Here is a 19,032-nt window from a genome sequence, read left to right on the forward strand (position 1 = left end):
TTTCCCACCATAAGATTACAGCAGTCTGTTCTGGCTCTAAAGCCTCCTAGCCAGGACATTTCTCCTGCCCCAGTTCGGTTCTTTAAGAGTCAAGATGGAGGACAATGATGTCAAGTGGTTCCCCCCCCCCCCCGTTTCTGATTCAGTTTCTTGTGCTAGAAACATCATTACTGAGTTATTGTGACACTTCTGAAGGAGACTAAGATTTGAACCATTATGATGATGAAATTAAAATGTCTTGTTAATGCTAGAGAATTGCTGCTGAAGTGATAGCCCACTTAATTTTGCTGATATCTGTCTTTGTCTCTGAAGACTGGTGTGGGCCTGTCATTCTAACTTTGGTACATGTTATAGCAATATTTTATGGTAAAATGTTATAACTTTACACACAATGTTGCTGCACAGATTTTACCAGAGCAATATTGTCCAGCAGAGTTTTCAAATACTTCACAAGGCATACTTCATACAGCACTTATCATAATCTTTTAAAAGTGTTAACATAATGGTATAGACTGTCACATTGGCATGCTAATACAATACCTGAAAGCTCAAAAGATCCAGGCAGAGGTATAAATTGGATCAACTGCACAAGACTGATTTTCCACTGCCATGAATTTTCTGTAACCTTTTACATCAGTGGATCTGAATGGCAACATTTTAATCTCTATTGGTGTAATCAACTACCCAAGTTGCAAGGCCACAGAGGATCTGGCCCAAGTATTTTACAGATAGTCAGTTAAAATTGCCATCTCAAGATTTTGTTGTTCACCATGGGCTCTACTTAATTCCACTTGCTTTATTTTAGAATTATCAAAGGTCACATAAGTGGTACCTTTCTTCAATAGTAAAGTAACTTTAATCTGCAAAAAGAACATTGACAAATGTGAAGATTTAAAATGATTCAGTGTAGAAGTCGGAGTTTCACCACTCTCTGCAACCTTAAATAGTCCATACATGGAGTCCAAGCCAACATTTTACCTGATTCTATATAAATGTTGTGTTGAATAATGAACCCTTGAAATATGTGTAAGTATACTGTTAAACTGTAAACACTTCAAAGTTACAACATAGCCTTACATTTGATCCTATTATTGAGTTAATCTTGTTTTATTCAGCAGCAGTCACAGAACTTTAAGTAAAAGCCAATCAATCTTGACTGCTTTTTCAACATTTCTTCTTTGATAGAATGAATCTGATGTTCTTTGTGTTGTCAATACAAAACTGTGCATCGTTAACTAAAGGTGCGATGTTTAAATCCATTTAGTTAAACTGGTGCAACTTTGTGCATGGACACTTTTACAAGCCAGGTTTCATAGACTACTAGGACGGGAAGGGACCTCGAGAGGTCATCGAGTCCAGTCTCCTGCCCTCATGGCAGGACCAAATACTGTCTAGACCATCCCTGATAGACATTTATCTAACCTACTCTTAAATATCTCCAGAGATGGGGATTCTACAACCTCCCTGGGCAATTTATTCCAGTGTTTGACCACCCTGTCAGTTAGGAACTTTTTCCTAATGTTCAACCTAAGCCTCCCTTGCTACAGGTTTAAAATTGATGTATTTATTGCTGTAATACTCTAGAACAAGCTAAGCAGTACAACATATTTTTGAACTGATGTCCACAAGAGTTTAGAGTTGGTTTAACTCAGTTTAATTGTTTCAAATTTATCTGTAAACTATCCCAGACTGTGGGGAGAGGGGGAATCATCATCACATATGATGTGTAGCATGCATCCCAGACGCATGAAAATACAAGTTGCTTCACACAAAAATTCATGTTTTCTCTAAGCTCTGCACATTTTCCATTGCATAAGAAATCCTTCCTATTTCAGTAATAAATCTGGATATTTTTGGTTACATTATGTATTACTACTGTATCCCTGCTGTGCCTTGCATTCTTTAGGGCCCTACTCCGGTGGGGGGGGAGGAAGGAAGAATTATCAGAAATGTTTGCTACCACTAAATAGTGCTTACTACGTCTATATCAGTTGCACTTTTCCCTCTAATTCATCTTTACTGAATTTGCATGCATAAGCAATACATAACCACAAGTATAAAAGTCATTTTACAGAGATGTAGCACATATAATTGTATATAATAATTTTAATACACAATATGTATTAATATTACTTAATGTAATATTTTAACTTATTATTTCATTTCTTAATTAATTATGTTAAAGGAAGAGTGCTGATAGCTTTCAAATAAATTGAGTACAGACTAAAGCATATCAGGGGAAGAAGAATAAAATAGTACCTGATATGTTTATACAGATTTACTGTAGAACTTTCATGACTTTGATTTGTGATCATGTTCATGAAATGCTAACTACTGGATGTCTCTCATGTTTTTAGGCCCTCAAAATCAGGGACATCCATATTGTCACCACATTGAAGGTGATGATGTATACTAAATGTTTTAAATCTAAAAATTATTCTTCAGTGTATTTTTTTGATGAATAGTACATAACAAAACAATATATGCATAACAGAGTAACTTACAAATATCCAGTGTGTATATTAAGTATTTTATCCTAGGGCATATTTAATACTGACTGGAAATGTAGATGAACAGGCACTACACTATCATAAACCAAAAACCTTCCCTTACAGACAGCATCACATACTGTTAGGTACTGCTTCCTAGAAGTTACTGTTAAAGTCATGAGTTGCGTACGCTTAGCTTGAAAACCTATCAGACTGAAATAACAGTGAATTCACAGAGGGAGGCTTGCATATTTGACCCTTTGATCAGAGTAGGACATGATTAGCAATTCATAATAAATGTAGGAAAAATCATACATGAAAACCAGACCCATGTGATACTGCTCAAATTGGTGTATTCCATCTCTTTTTCTGTGTGTGTATTGCTTTAAATATACCTTTTTATATTGTACTGTTCTGTGCCCACTGAAGACATTTAGCTTTCATTAGTGCACCTCATGGACTTACCTACTTTTGTACTTATCATATTAAGTAAGAAAATGTTTAAAACAAAATTCATTTCAAATAAATTCTCTTCACTGATGATCCCAATACTTTTTGGGATTGTGCTTTTGTATCTTGTGAAACTGGAATATTGATTTGTTGTAGTGGGAGTATCTTGCATACACAAACAAGGAAGACCAAGAAATAAAAAGAGGTTACTTCAGTAAAGTCAGACTTCCTTGCTTTTGTGTGTGTGTGTGTAATGTCATCAGTTGTATCTCAGTTATTTACACGTGAGACACCATTATTTATCACTTTAAGCTTAAGAATGAGAGAGTTAATACCTATTTGGTTTAGGAAAATAGTTTTGCTTTTATAATCAGGTCAGCCACTGATGAAGTTCTGTCTCCTAATGCAGGTCAAAGATGTAATGAAAAACATCATGGCTGGGTTGCAGCAGACAAACAGTGAAAAAATCTTACTGAGCTGGGTCCGCCAGTCAACGCGCAATTACCCACAGGTCAACGTTGTCAATTTCACCAGTAGCTGGTCTGATGGATTGGCTTTCAATGCACTCATCCACAGTCACAGGTAGGAAAACTAAAGTATATCATTTTTCCAAATAGATTTTACAGTGATTACATAATATTGGTTTTAGGACAGTGGTTTATTTTGTGCAAAATTAAACTGTTGTGTCAGAGGTAAGCCTACCAAAGGAATAATACAAGCTGAACTTCTCTAGTCCGGCACTCTCGGGACCTGACCATTTCTGAACAAGAGAATTTTCTGGTTCGTGGGAGGTCAATATTGTCTAGCAGCATTACCAACATTTCCACTGTTGTCTGTGCTGTTAGAGAAATTTAGGAGTAAATTAGAGTTAAATAGCAGCACAAAACACTGAGAGCCAGGACTGGTGGCTCTGAACAAACATTCATGGGACCATGGGGAAACTGGCCACACTCCTGAAATGTGGACATCCTGCTAACTAAAATCATTCCGGATGTTTCCAGACCAGAGAGTTCTGGACTAGAGAGGTTCAACCTGTACTTTAAATTATTAAGGAAATGGGGCTATTGGAAGCTATTATCTGCTTACATACGTATGTGCTGGCAACTCTACTGGAATTAACATCTTGTAATCATAACACACACAACAATAATAGCAAACACTATCTAAAATAGTCATGAAATATTACAGACAATGCCCACATCCTTAATAATGAGATTTTTTAAAATGTTGTTTCTTTGTTCCCCCACAGACCCCACACACATACTCTTCCCCTATACTGCAGTGACTATGCAATGCTAGGCAACTTTTGGGAAAAGATGAATCTTCACTGGTGATAGAGAGCCATTGCAGTGTAAGCCAATGTTCTGTTATGGTTAGTACCTCCCTTAACTGACACTCAGTGGTCTGACAACATCTATAGTCCGACATGGACCACAGATGTTCCTGGACCACAGAACCCAGGAAGAGGAAGGTCTGGTGGCAGAGCAGGAGTGCTGTAAGGGGCACTGGCAACTCAGCCAGGAGCCCAGAGAAAGTGTGTGTATAAAGGAGGGGCAGGAAGGATGAATGGCATGGTGGGAAGTTCTGGCCCCAGTGGCTGGGGAGTTCTAGCCCGGCCGTGGCTGTGGACCTTTGGCCCTGGCTCCATTGGCATCCAGGGAGCTCTGGCACAACCGCTGCCCTTGCCCGCAGAGCTCTGGCTGCATTCTGGCTCCAGCAATCAGGGAGCTCTGGCCCAGACTATGGAGCTCCAGCCCCACCCCTCTGCCCTGGTGGCAGAGCTCCAGGCCCTGCCACAGAGCGAGGCGTCTGTATCGCTCCGGCCCCGGCAGCAGCGGGGCTGGAGAGAGCCCTAGGCAACAGTGGAGGTAGGCTGGAGCCTTAGCCCAGTGGCAACATGGGGACGGGCCTTCCGTGGTCCAGGAAATCGCCTTGTTGAGGACCAATGAGCTCCTGAGGGTGCCAGACCAATGAGGTGTAACCTGTGCTACTCAATTAACATTTCCTTGTAAAAGGCTTCCCTTCAGATAAGCAAAAGCAGTGGCAAATTTGGGGCTTCTCCTTCTACCATTCCATTATCAAAGTTAGGTATGAATTTCAAAACCTAAATAGAGCCATTAAGTTATTTACTAATTGCAATGAAGCCTTTACACGACTCCATTTCTGTCATTTACATTTTATAGACCTCATGATAGAGTGTTAGGTAAAGATTGGACATTTTTCTTGAGATTATCTTTAGAACTCCTTTGTGTCTTTGCTAGCCATGAAGAATGTGGCCAGCTCAGATTCATGCCAACAAACTTTGTGCTGCCCCTCTGGCTATTCTGTCTGTGTGCACTCTTGTATATTATTGCATTTTAACTCATTTGTTAGCTTTTGTACCATGCCATGGGATTTTTTGGATGAAATTTTATGTAAGAGGAACTATATGATTGTTTTATGGGGGAGGAGGGGAGAGAAGGAATGTTTTGCAGTTCTACACCACCAGCTATCTGAGGCTCTCCAAGAAATTAATATAATTTGCTGAAATTTCACAGCTCTCTTGCAGTGTGGTGGCTTTTCACAGATAGAGAAGTATGTGTAACACATTAAGTACTTAACCAATATTAAACATGAATCTTGAGAAGGTGGACTTGCATCTCTAGCCTCCCACCACACTAGGCTTACTCCCTAAAATCAGACGTAAGAGATTAGACATTAAAGCAATATTCACAATTTACAATAAGTTTTAGGAAGTTGCAGTTTTCTTTTCTATGTTTAGATACTCTAGTTTGTGGTATGGTTGTGATATTTTCCTATTCTGAGAAATCAAACTTTATTGAACTGCAAATGACTACACAGTGGTACATTGCCACAGCGGAAGCATATGAACTTTTGTTCCAGTCTGACTGGAATAACAGCCATAGTGAATGGCAGAAAAGCTCTGTGCTAGTACTACACTATAGACCTAGGTTGTGGGGGAGGGGAAGAGGACATACAATTGTACTTCATCATGCTCTTCCAGAATACAGCTGAAGTGGTTGGATTTTATATAGGTGAAGTGGGGGAAAAGCTTCCATCCTCATAAAGCCAAGTCACATCTGGAACTAGCACACACAAAAAAAAAATCAGCAGTCATTTTTTCTCTTAACTTTTCCAGTTAACTTCCAAACAATTTTAGTAAGTTGTAGATTTTTTTGGATGACTAGTCCTGTCTCACTTACTCTTTACCATGGTAGGGAAAAAATGCAACACATTAAATTGCTATAGTGATAGAAATGTAGCGGTGTTAGTCTGGTGTAGCTGAAACAAAATACAGGACTATGTAGCAGTTTAAAGACTAGCAAGATGGTTTATTAGATGATGAGCTTTCGTGGGCCCGACCCACTTCCTCAGATCAAATAGTGGAAGAAAATAGTCACAACCATATATACCAAAGGATACAATTAAAAAAATGAACACATATGAAAAGGACAAATCACATTTCAGAACAGAAGGGGGATGCGGGGGGGGGGGGGAAGGTGAATGCCTGTGAGTTAATGATATTAGAGGTGGGGAAGGGTAGATGTCTGTGAGTTAATGGTATTAGAAGTGATAATTGGGGAAGCTATCTTTGTAATGGGTAAGGTAGTTGGGGTCTTTGTTCAGCCCCCTGTGGAGAGTGTCGAATTTTAGCATGAATGCCAGTTCAGAGGATTCCCTTTCAAGTGCAGATTTGAAAGTCTTCTGAAGTAGGATGCATGTGATTAGGTCATTAAGACAGTGTCCTTTCTGGTTGAAATGGCAAGAAACTGTTTTTTCTTTGTGATCCTGTCTAATGTCTGTTTTGTGGGCATTGATTCTTTGGCGAAGTGTCCGAGACGTTTGTCCAATGTACATAGCAGACAGACACTTTTGGCACATGATAGCATAGATTATATTTCTGGATGCGCAGGAATATGTATTCTTGATCTTATAACTCAACATCTCACATGAAGACGGATTACAAGCTATTAGAAACACTATCCCAGAGGATACCACTGCCAACCTGATAGCAGACCTATGTAACTTTGTTCTCACCCACAATTATTTCCAGTTTGAGGACAACTTATACCTCCAGATCAGCGGCACAGCCATGGGTACACACATGGCCCCACAGTATGCTAATATCTTTATGGCTGACCTAGAACAACGTTTCCTCAACTCCCGTCCCCTTTCACCCCTTCTCTACTCACGCTACATCGATGACATCTTTATGATCTAGACACATGACCAAGAAACACTGGAGACATTCCACAGAGATTTCAACAGCCTACACCCCACCATTAACCTCAGCCTGGACCATTCCACACGAGAGATCCATTTCCTGGACACCACAGTACAAATCAACAATGGAAAATTAGACACCACCCCCTACAGAAAACCCACTGACTCATACATTTACCTACATTCTTCCAGCTCCCATCCAGCACACACCATACGATCCATCATCTATAGCCAAGCCCTTCGATACAACCGCATCTGCTCTAATCCCACTGACAGAGACCAGAAACTTCAGGATCTCTACCAAGCATTTATAAACCTCAACTACCTACCCGGAGAAATAAAAAAGCAAATTGAAAGAGCCAAACGAATACCTAGAAACCATCTACTACAAGACAGACCCAAGAAAACCAACAATAGAACACCACTTGTCATCATCTACAGCTCCCAACTTAAACCTGTCCAACACATTATCAATAAATTACAGCCTATACTGGAACAGGACACTAAACTCCAAGAAGCTCTGGGAGACAGACCCATAGTCTCCTATAGACAACCACCTAACCTCAAGATGATTCTTACCAACAACCACAGGACATACCACACTAATACCAACACTGGTACTTTCCCTTACAACAAACCCCGTTGCCAGCTTTGTCCACATATTCACTCTGCTGACACCATTATTGGGCCTAACCAAGTGAGTTATAAGATCAAGAATTGTATCCTTTGGTATATATGGTTGTGACTATTTTCTTCCACTATTTGATCTGAGGAAGTGGGTCTGGCCCACGAAAGCTCATCATCTAATAAACCATCTTGTTAGTCTTTAAATTGCTATAGTGATTGCTTTGAGTGGAGCCAGGGTCTAGAACTCAGGATGGAGTGTTACGGTCTAGTGGCCAAGATACCTCTAATGCTTTGCTTGCAAATTCTTGGTATGATTATTTTATTTTAAAGCTAAATTGTAGGTTCTTTTGAAGTGCTAAGGTCTGGAATAAAATTTGAAGTGGTTCTCTACCTACTTCGGGGCAGGAGAGGATGAGTTGTCTTGTCAGCCATTAACAGCCAACTCTGTGCTATTGCATAATAGCAGCAGACATTAGCTGACAGCTTTGTTAGACAGATCCTGTTTCTAATTTATATACCTAGCAGCAGCAGCACAGTAAGACTTAACTTATTATTTACACACTTGAGGCAAGCAATAAGGGCAATGAACTCTGGGTCTTGTCAATGAGAAGTTAGCACCATCTACCAACCAACAAAATCCAGCATTAATCTGACAGCACTGCATCAAAAGCACAGGCAGAGTCCTCACTGTGATATGTCTCTGCAGACCTGATGTATTTGGCTTTATTTTTAAATAAAAATACAAATGCTTAACTTTAGACAGGCAGATGTGAAAAAATGGTAGAGAATCAGCAGAGAAAATCTGGAGTCTGGCAAGGAGAGACATGTAATGGGTGGAGTGAGAGAGTTTTATAGTAGAAATGGAAAAGAGAAATCTTCTAAGAAAGTTCCTGGGCTAAGATTGTTGCTACAGACTTCTTTTCAGGAGGAAATGCACCAACAGTAGGCTCATCACCTTTCATTTGATACTTGCTTTGGACAAACTATTATTCACTGTCTTAGCTGATAATCACTGTTCTTTCTAGCCATTTTCTCTCTAAATGCTGTAGTTGTCACCACTCAGCTGTTCCTTTGCTCTGTTTTTCCTTTCATATGTGATTTTAGTCTTACTGGCTCAAATGTAGGAATGAAACCATTTCATAGGCATTCAAAGCGTCACCTTATTGAGAGTCTAATCTTAGACCAATTGAAGATACTTGCAAAGATGTCTATTTTATGTATTTATATGGCTCAAGCTACCCTGGTATCTGAGAACCTCAATCTTTTTCATACAGTTATCCCTAAAACACCCATATGATGTTGGAAATTCCATTATTCCTATTTGATAGATCAGGGGCTCAGGCAGAAAGAGACTGTAATTTGATTCAGATCACACAGGAAGACTGTGGCAATAAATTTATTGACTCGCATTGATTTCAGTGACCTAGAAATAGGCCCTCATACTGAGTTAAAAAAGCACAACCACTGAGATATTCCAAAGGTAGCTAGTCTCTAGTAAATATAATTAGATGTTTGTGAGACAGCAGCACCACTATTTTCACATTACAGAGACACACAATTCTATTTTATAGAATTATTTTATTGAAAAAGGGCATTCTAGAAATACTGGTCCTAGTCTTTCACTGCATTATGTAAGTTTTATACTGATGTTAAACTGTTCACATTAATCTCAGAGTCTTCCTGTCAAACAGGAATAAGCAAAGATGAAGCAGTTCCACTGCATTAAGAGAACATTAAGTAGTCAAAGGACAGGCAATAACAAATGTAAACTTTCATGTATATTATGCATATACCTCCTGCAAGGACTTGCATACTTTTTAAAATATATGTGCTGTGAATATGCCTACTTAAGTTCAATGCTCAGTATGGAAAGTTGAAGATCTGTGTACGACTTTGCAGGATCTATACTTTGATGTAGCTGCTTTTAAGTGTGAAAACTAACTTTTCAAATCTTCCTAGTTTTTTTGTTTTTGTTTTTTGTTTGCTGTTTTTTGAAGGGGGAAGAAGGAAGTGTTGCTGTTAATACAGGACATGATTAAATAAAAATGATATAGAAACCACAGAAAAAGTTGAATACCAGAAGGACAACTAAGGTTTACTCCATGCTACAGCTGTAGTTGGCAAACAATATGGTAATAGCATCCACTGAAGAAAGTGACTAGACAATTCACAATAATCTAACTTTGGTTTTTACAACTGCATAGCAAAAGAGAACTTATTCCTTTACAGTCCTAAAAGACATTAATTAAATAGAAGGACCTCTCAGTTATCCCAAGATCAAATATAACATTCATGCCACAAGGAGGAACAGAGACATCACAGATTGCGGGACTCACTCTCAGCCACCCACTGAACTGCTGTGAGGGCAACTGTCAGCTGGGTTTTGATGTATTTTTAGCTCCTGACATCTAATCCCCAACTTTGGAGTCTGTAAACACATTTTAGGGTCCAGGTCATCTCTCTAGTACCCCATTGTTCAGCTGAGAGTTCAGACCCACATTCAGTTTAAAAATACACAAGCTTTCAGACTCACATTGAAAGGGGTGAAAGATATGTCATCTCTTGTTAAGCAAACAACTACTCTCTGAGTTATTAATGGTTCACAGTTATACTGAAAGGGCATAAAAAGTGGGGTTCCACAGGGGTCAGTTTTGAGACTGGTTCTGTTAAATATCTTCATCAGTGACTTAGATGATGGCATAGAGAGTATGTTTATAAAGTTTGCAGAGGATACCAAGCTGGGAAGGAAACAATCAAGTTCACTCATACAAAATGGGAAGGGACTGTCTCCGAAGGAGTTTCCAAAGGGATCTATGGATCATAGAGGACCACAAACTAATGAGTCAACAGTATGACATGGTTGCAAAAATAGCAAACATCATTCTGGGATGCATTAAAAGGAGTGATGTGAGCAAGACACAGAGTCATTCTTCTGCTCTAATCTGTGCTGATTATGCCTCAGTTGGGTTATTGTGCCCACTTGAGAGGAAAGAGGGAAGGGGGTGCCTTTCCTTGAAACCCTTTTTTAGGCCCGCAGGTATGGATGGTGATAGGTCTGCTGTTGTTACCTGCATAGCATGTGCCATGTTTGTCTTCCTCCTTGAAGAAAGAAGGGATTACATCTGTACTAAGTGCAAGCTGGTCGCCATTTTGGAGGAAAAAATTAGAGGACTGGAGGCCCAAATGTCAACCCTACGCTTGATCAGAGAGGATAAAGACTTCCTCGATAGAAGGCAGTGTTTAATCCTGCAAGCAAGGCAGGCAGAAGACCCAGAGATGGCAGTACAGGATGAGGAAGAGAACTGGCAGCATGTAACTTCTAGAAGGAGAAAAAAGCCAACACGGGAATCCATCATTCCTACAGAGGCAAGTAATTGCTTTCAGACTCTCTCCACAGGCTCTGTGATGGAGAATGCTTTGAAAGGGACCTCACAAGTAAAAAATCAGAAGGGAACCACTTCAACTGGAAGGCATGGGATGCATAGTCTTAGGAATGGGGGGTTCCACGACCACCACCTCCAAAAGAAGAAGGTGGGTGGTAGTGATCGGGTACTCCCTCCTAAGAGGGACTGAGCCATCCATCTGCCGTCCAGACATGGAATCTCGAGAGGTGTGCTGCTTACTGGCAACTCGAATTCAGGATGTGACTGAGAGGCTTACAAAACTGATCAAACCTTCGGATCGCTAGCCCTTCCTACTTCTCCATGTGGGAACTAACAATACGGCCAAGAATGACCTTGAGCGGGTTACTGCGGATTACGTAGAGTTGGGAAGAAGGATCAAAGAATTCAGAGCACAAGTGGTGTTCTCGTCCATCCTCCCTGTTGAAGGGAAAGGACTGGGTAGGGATCGTCAAATTGAGAAAGTAAATGCGTGGTTGCACAGTTGGTGTCGCAGAGAGGGCTTTGGTTTCTTCAACCATGGGACTCTGTTCGGGGCACAAGGATTGTTAGGAAGAGATGGGATCCACCTAACAAAGAGAGGAAGAAGCATCTTCATGGGCAGGCTTGCAAACCTAGTGAGGAGGGCTTTAAACTAGGTTCGTTGGGGGACGGTGACCAAAACCCTGAGGGGAGTGGGAAAGCCAGATACCGGAAAGATATGCAAAGAGGAACGAGCAACAAAAGTGGACCCCTGATTCGAATGCAAAGGGTAGGGAAATGAACTGGTTATCTAAGGTGTTTGTACGCTAATGCAAGAAGCCTGTGTAACATACAGGAAGAATTGGAGGCCCTGGCCCAGTCCAAGAACTACGATTTGATTGGGATAACGGAGACTTGGTGGGATGACTTGCATGACTGGAGTGCTGTCATAGAAAGGTATAAACTGTTCAGAAAGAGCAGGCAGGGGAGAAAAAGAGGAGGAGTTGCACCTTATGTAAGAGAGCAATATGATTGCTCAGAACTCCAATATACAGAGGGAGAAAATCCTGTTGAGAGTCTATGGGTCAAGTTTAGAGGTGTAACCAGTAGCAGTGATGATGTGGTTGGTGCCTGCTTCAGGCCACCGAATCAGGTGGATGAGGGAGATAAGGCTTTCTTCGGATAACTGAGAGAAGTTTCCAGATCGCAGACCCTGGTTCTCATGGGGGACTTTAATCACCCCGACATCTGTTGGGAGACCAATACAGCAGTACACAGACAATCCAGGAAGTTTTTGGAGAATGTTGGGGATAACTTCTTGGTACAAATGCTGCAGGATCTGACCAGAGGCTGTACGCTGCTTGACCTGCTGCTCACAAACAGGGAGGAGATAATAGGGGAACTAGAGGTGGGTGACAACCTGGGAAGCAGTGATAATGAGATGGTTGATTTCAGGATCCTGACCAAAGGAAGAAAGGAGAGTACAGTAGACTTCCAATAATCCGGAACCTATGGGACCTAGGTGGTGCCGGATTATCAGAGATGCCGGACTTATAAGCTTGTGTGTGTGTGTGTGTGTGTGTGTGTGTGTGTGTGTGTGTGTGTATATATATATATATATATATATATATAGACTGTATACATTATAGACTGTATATAAAGTGTTCTTAACCCTTTTTATTGTACATACTGTATACAGTATACTGTAATGTTTTAGTTTTTTTAAGGCTTTTTTACCCTTTTTGCTCAGTTCAGCTGCTGCTGCTGTTACCTTGTGACTCATTTTTTGCCAAAGCTCACTCACTAGGCTCTTGCCATTTTGATGCCGGACTATTGGAGTTTTACTGTAGTAAAATACACACCTTGAACTTCAGAAAAGCAGACTTTGACTCCCTCAGAGACCTGATGGTCAAAATCCCCTGGGATGCTAACATGAAGGGGAAAGGAGACCAGGAGAGCTAGCAGTATTTTAAAGAAGCCTTATTGAAGGCACAGAAAGAAACTATTCCAATGCGTAGCAAGAAAAGCAAATATGGTAGGAGAGCGGATTGACTTACTGGGGAAATCATTGGTGAACTGAAGCACAAAAAGGGAGCTTACAAAAAGGGGAAACTTGTACAGATGACTTGGGAGGGGTATACATGTATAGCTTAAGAATGCAGGGGAGTTATCAGGAAGGTGAAAACGCAATTGGAATTGCGACTCGCAAGGGATGTGAAGGATAACAAGAGAGGTTTCTACAGTCATGTTAGCAAGAAGAATGTGATCAGAGAGGGTGTGGGGCCCCTACTGGGTGAGGGTGGTAACCTAGTGATAGATGATGTGGGGAAAGTTGAAGTACTTAATGCTTTCTTTGCCTCTGTCTTCACGGACAAGGTCAGCTCCCAGACTAATGCGCTATGTGACGCAATATGGGATGAAGGTGGACAGCCCTTGGTGGGGAAAGAACAGGATATGAACTATTTAAAAAAGCTAAACATACATAAATCCATGGGTCTGGACTTAATACATCCAAGGGTACTGAGGGAGTTGGCAAATGTCATTGAAGAACCTTTGTCCATTATCTTTGAAAAGTCATCGAGATCAGGAGAGATCCCAGATTATTGGAAAAAGGCAAATGTAGTGCCCATCTTTAAGAAAGGGAAGAAGGCTGACCCAGGGAACTCTAGGCCAGTCAGTCTTACCTCAGTCCCTGGAAAAATCATAGAGGGGATCCTCAATGAATCCATTTTGAAGCACTTGGAAGAGGGGAAGGTGATCAAGAATGTCAAGAGGGCATTTGGTTTCTAGCTGAGTACCTCAAGATTTGGTTCTGTGACCAGTTTTGTTCATCTTTATTATTGACCTGGATGAGGGGATGGATTGCACCCTCAGCAAGTTTGCGGATGACACTAAGCAAAGGTGAGAGGTAGATAAGCTGGAGGCCAGGGATAGAGTCCAGAGTGACTTAGACAAATTGGAGGATTGGGCCACAAGAAATCTGATGAGGTTCAACAAGGACAAGTGTAGAGTCCTGCCCTTTGGACGGAAGAATCCGAAGCATTGTTACAGGCTGGGGACCAACTGGCTAAGTAGTACTGTAGAAAAGGACCTGGATGAGAAGCTGGACATGAGTCAACAGTGTGCCCTTATAGCCAAGAAGGCTAATGACATATTAGGTTGCATTAAGAGGAGCATTGCCAGTCGATCCAGAGATGTGATTATTCCTCTTTACTCAGCTCTGGTGAGGCCACACCTGGAGTATTCTGTCCAGTTCTGGGCCCCCAATTACAGGAAGGATGTAGATGCATCGGAGAGGGTCCAGGGGAGGACAACCAAAATGATTAGGGGGATGGAGCATATGACCTACGAGGTGAGGCTGAGGGAGTTGGGTCTATTTAGTCTGCAGAAGAGAAGAGTGAGGGGGGATTTGATAGATTCAGCTTCCTGAAGGGAGGTTCCAGAGAGGCGGGAGAGACGCTTTTCATAGTAGTGATGGATGGCAGAACAAGGAATAGTGGTCTCAAGTTGCAGTGGGAGAGGTCTAGGTTGGATATTAGGAAAAACTATTTCACTAGGAGGGTGGTGAAGCACTGGAATGGGAGGTGGGGGAAGTAGTGGAGTCTCCATCCTTAGAAGTGTTTAAGTCTCGGCTTGACAAAGCCCTGGCTGCTGGGTTGATTTAATTTGGATTGGCTCTGCCTTGGGCAGGGGGCTGTACTTGATGGCCTTCTCAGGTCTCTTCCAGCTCTATGGTTCTATGATTCGGGCCACCACATTTAAAGAAAGATTTGGAGATGGTCCAGAGAAAAGCAACGAGTTTCTAAAAGGGTGTTATAAGGAGGAGGGAGGGAAAAAAAATCTCCTTGGCCTCTGATGATAGGACAAGAAGCAGTGGGCTCAAATTGCAGCAAGATAGATTTAGGTTGGACATTAGGAATAACTTCCTAACTTAGGGTGGTTAAGCAATCGTATTCATTGCATAGGGAGGTTGTAGAATCTCCAATGATGAAGATATTAAAGAGCAGGTTAAATAAATATCTATCAGGGATGATCTAGATGGTGCTTTGTACTGCTGTGAGGGCAGGGGCCTGGACTTGGTGACCTTTTGAGGTCTGTGATGGGGTGTATTCTCCCCTTCTTTGGATTTCAAGTACCCCGCAGTGTGGTCACTGCCTACTCATCCATTGGATTGCCAGCCGTGTCTCTGTCTAGAGTATTATGGCATAAAGTCTACAGTCAATAAGCTATGACCCTTTAATTCAGGGCAACATACCCAATGGCCAAAGTCAATATAGGGTAGCCCTTTAACTCAGGGCAGAGACAATAAGTTGGGGGAGGTAACCACCCGAGAAGGAGGACCCAGGCCTGCCCTACTCCACCGGGTCCAACCCAGTGCCCTGTGAGTAGCAGAGCATTCTACCACTCGTACAGCGGGGAGTCTGACCGAAACATGCCAAGCTCACCTGGGCATTCTGACACCTCCCTGGGTCACTTCTTACCAGGATTGGTACAGGTCCGTTCCAGGAGATCTCTGGATCCTCCATTTCTCCTGCATCCACCTCTCCTTGGGATTCCTTTGGCACTGGTAGCTCATGATGGTTGGAGTAAGTTGAGGGTCAGTAACATGGAGTCAGCAGGCCTAAGGCCTGTAACATGAAAACAGCAACAGGCCTACAATCTAGTGCGCAAGACTTTGGTTCAGTAACTTAGATACTGATAACTGTGTAATTGTGTAAGTTAGGACACAGGGAGGCACCGAGAACAGACTGTAAGCCAAAAGGGAGTAATGGAACATCTTAAGGAATGTCCTGGTACAAAAACTCCCTAAAAACTAATGCACATACCGACCTAGGTTCAGGACCAGGTCGGAATTGACAGCATGAAGGATAGTAAGTAAGCCCCCCTTCCATAAGGTGAGGGGTGGTATCTAGGCAACAGAGGGTGGTAACCCGTACGTAAAGAAATGATGTGAGTTGTTTAAACCTGTCTATTAAAGGACACTGCAGAAGGTGCTCTCTGGCCGACCTGGGGGGGGGGGGGGGGTGCACTAGGCGCCTGAACGGCAGGTGTCATTGGCTAAACTTACAGAATGCACAGTAGCTTAACTTTGACTAACTGCTGTTAATATCTGTTATATGGCAATAGGCCTGCCCTGTGTTGGTACCTTGTCAACGCAGGCCATAGTGCCCAGTGATGTAACATTGTACTGATCTCTGTTACCAACTGGTAGAGCTTCGCATTTGACAATAAACCTGCTCGATTGATTTCAAACGTTGCCTGCATCTGTCGTTTCTGAGGCCTCTCAGAGATCTCCTGTGTTGACCCAAGTGCACGGGGTCTAACACTCTAGATAAAGGGAGTGATTGTTACGCACGCAGCCGATGGAGTAGAGGTCCTGTCAGGAGCATGCCAGGATGACCCTGACCAGACGACGCTGACACTGACAGTCCAGACCACCGAAGGTACCGAGGTACGAAAACACTGAGGTACGACAACGGTCTCCTGGATCTCTGGGTCCTACTGTCTGAGTCTCTGGCTGGCACAGATATGGTACTCCTGCTGAAGGTCTTACTACTTCAGTGGCCAGCCCAGACTGAGCTGCACTACGGCCTTTTATGCTGCCCTCGCATTTGGAGTATGCACAGTCTGGTTTCGGGGGTGTGACTTCTAGAAAGTTTTAATCCCACCTGATTCAGTGTGCGGTATGCACCCCTTGTCACAAGTTCTCTTCCTGTTCTAGTATTTTATGATTCTATACATATTTTGCACACATTCTAATGCCATTGCTCTTTGACTTTAATTATGTAAACCACAGGAGAGTACAGATCATTAGAACACAGTCATCCTAAATTTGGTGCCTTCATTTCTTCACCCTTTTCTTCGGTGGTCACATTTATTCAGGAAGGTAGGAGGCATCCCTTTTCTCACTGGCTCCTAGATGCCAGGTTACTTCTCCTTTCTCTTGATCTGCAGAACAATGGCCTCAAATAACACCTTTTTGCAATCTTTCCATGACCTCCCTCAAGAGCCTCCATATGTAGGCAGAAACCCCTACCAGGTGACTTTATTGCCTTGGTTTGAGATTTGGAAAAAAAAATTGGTTCGACCTGCCTGCAGTCATCTTTGTCAATGGATGGCTGATAGCAAAAGTTTAATGACCCAATATTGTTTGTCATGTGTCAGCATCTCTCTGGAATTCAAGTCCAAGATGGAGGGTAAAGACCCACCTCATAATATAAGTTTGCAGTCTGATTCAGAGGCATTCATAATCTCATTCAGAATATGTACACTGTGCACATTTCCAAAATCATCCCAGAAGGCAGTAAAGGTTCATTGGTAATGAATCATCCATCCTTATAAAGCAAATGTATGTGATTAATCAAAATCTGTAGGACTAGCTGGAAGGCTATTTAAGAATAGAGTCAACACAGGCAGGTATGAGAGATGCTATTTCCTGGCTACACACCATTAGTTGGCAAAACTACTATTTCAAGTGCTAGAAGGTGGGGTAGTCCAGCAGGAAAAGTAAGATCCCTGTGTAAAGAATCATCCAGTCAATTAATCTTTTGTGATTGTGAAGCATTGATACCCACCAAGTATACGAAGTGCAGCTGAAATAGTTTTCCCCTCTGTACTAAAGTGTACCAACCCTGCATTAGTAAGGTGAGAGTTTTGAATTGCTCTGAGCTGAAGGCTCCACAGAGAGGAGTTAACTTTCACGCTGTAAATAAGCAACCTGGAAAAATATGCAGAAATGCAAGCTAATCCTCTTTTAAAATGAGGCTGGAAACAAGCAAAACCCTTTTAAAACATGTGTGTTCTGTGGGCCCACTGTACCTCCCTGTACCATTCTCCCTCCCTTCACCATCTTTGTCTCTTCTGCCTGCTTCCTGGTGCTTATTACCTCCCTTTACTCTTTGCCTTACATGCTTTCCCATACCTGTGCTGTTCTGCAAGGTGTCCCAGAGCTACTCTGTCGCAGCACACAGAGGCACCTCATGCAGGCTGGAAGGAACCAGTTGGGATTGGGACTTCAAAGTACACGTACACAGTTGCACATGATGCTGTCACCAGGGAGTTGCACATGGGACTCTTACACCTTGCAGCATCTGCAGTACTTGAAGGAGTTTCTGACCCATACAGCAGCCAAGTTCAGGACTTTTCCTCCCATCTTCTGGAATTTTAATAGCTTTTTTTAAAAAACAAGCACAGCCCCCCATCCTCATCCTCAGGTTCTGTCCTGCTGAGCAGAGGGGGTGCCCAGAGTCCCAGACTCAGGATCTGAATGGAGGAACTGGAATTTTTAAGTGCCTTAGTGGTCACATGCATACTGTTAGTACTAATGATCAGATAGCAGGGAATGGGATGTGATGCACAGTTACAGGCTAGCTGGATTGCACCCAAATGACCCAAGTCAAGCTTTCATTCTGACTGGCTGGAACCAGGGATGGTTAGACTCCAGGAGCCAATCAAAACAACAAGGACCATAGTAAAAGTCCTGAACTCCTCCTCCCCCCTTCCCCTCCCCCTCCACCCCTCCCTTTTATAAAAAAATTGTCTATCTTCAGCTGAACTGGCACCACTTCTGCTGGGATTTTTCCCAGTGTAGGAAATTTAAAAGTGAACAACTCTGCTCCATCTTGACTGACAAGAGAAGAGAGCAGTTGGATGAAGTAGATTCCCACAGGGAAGCTGCCAGGATAGAGCCTGATAATCATCTCATTTGAAGCCTGTTGACTGTGGAAGGTGATGACTCACCATTGCGAGTGGAGGATACTCGGGACAAAGCTTCAGGAAAACACAGAAGGGACTCAAGCCTAGCCCAAGGTGGGGCCAAAGGCACTTGGGACAAGGGTAGGGAGTATGCTTAGGGGTATTGGCCCTTGGAAGGGGGTTGC

General features: G+C 42.4%; 1 protein-coding gene across 11 annotated transcripts in view; it reads left to right on the top strand.

Annotated features, from left to right (window-relative positions):
• The window catches only part of DMD (dystrophin), a 2,108,520-nt gene that overhangs the window by 607,015 nt on the left and 1,482,473 nt on the right, over window positions 1-19,032 (top strand). For all 11 annotated transcript variants that reach the window (XM_075916549.1, XM_075916586.1, XM_075916651.1 and 8 more), the window contains one exon: window positions 3,349-3,521. In XM_075916549.1, the coding sequence (XP_075772664.1) occupies window positions 3,349-3,521 (173 nt within the window). The remainder of the gene's footprint in view (window positions 1-3,348; window positions 3,522-19,032) is intronic.

The sequence above is a fragment of the Pelodiscus sinensis genome, chromosome 1 (assembly GCF_049634645.1).
Source record: "Pelodiscus sinensis isolate JC-2024 chromosome 1, ASM4963464v1, whole genome shotgun sequence".
Taxonomy (NCBI): domain Eukaryota; kingdom Metazoa; phylum Chordata; order Testudines; family Trionychidae; genus Pelodiscus; species Pelodiscus sinensis.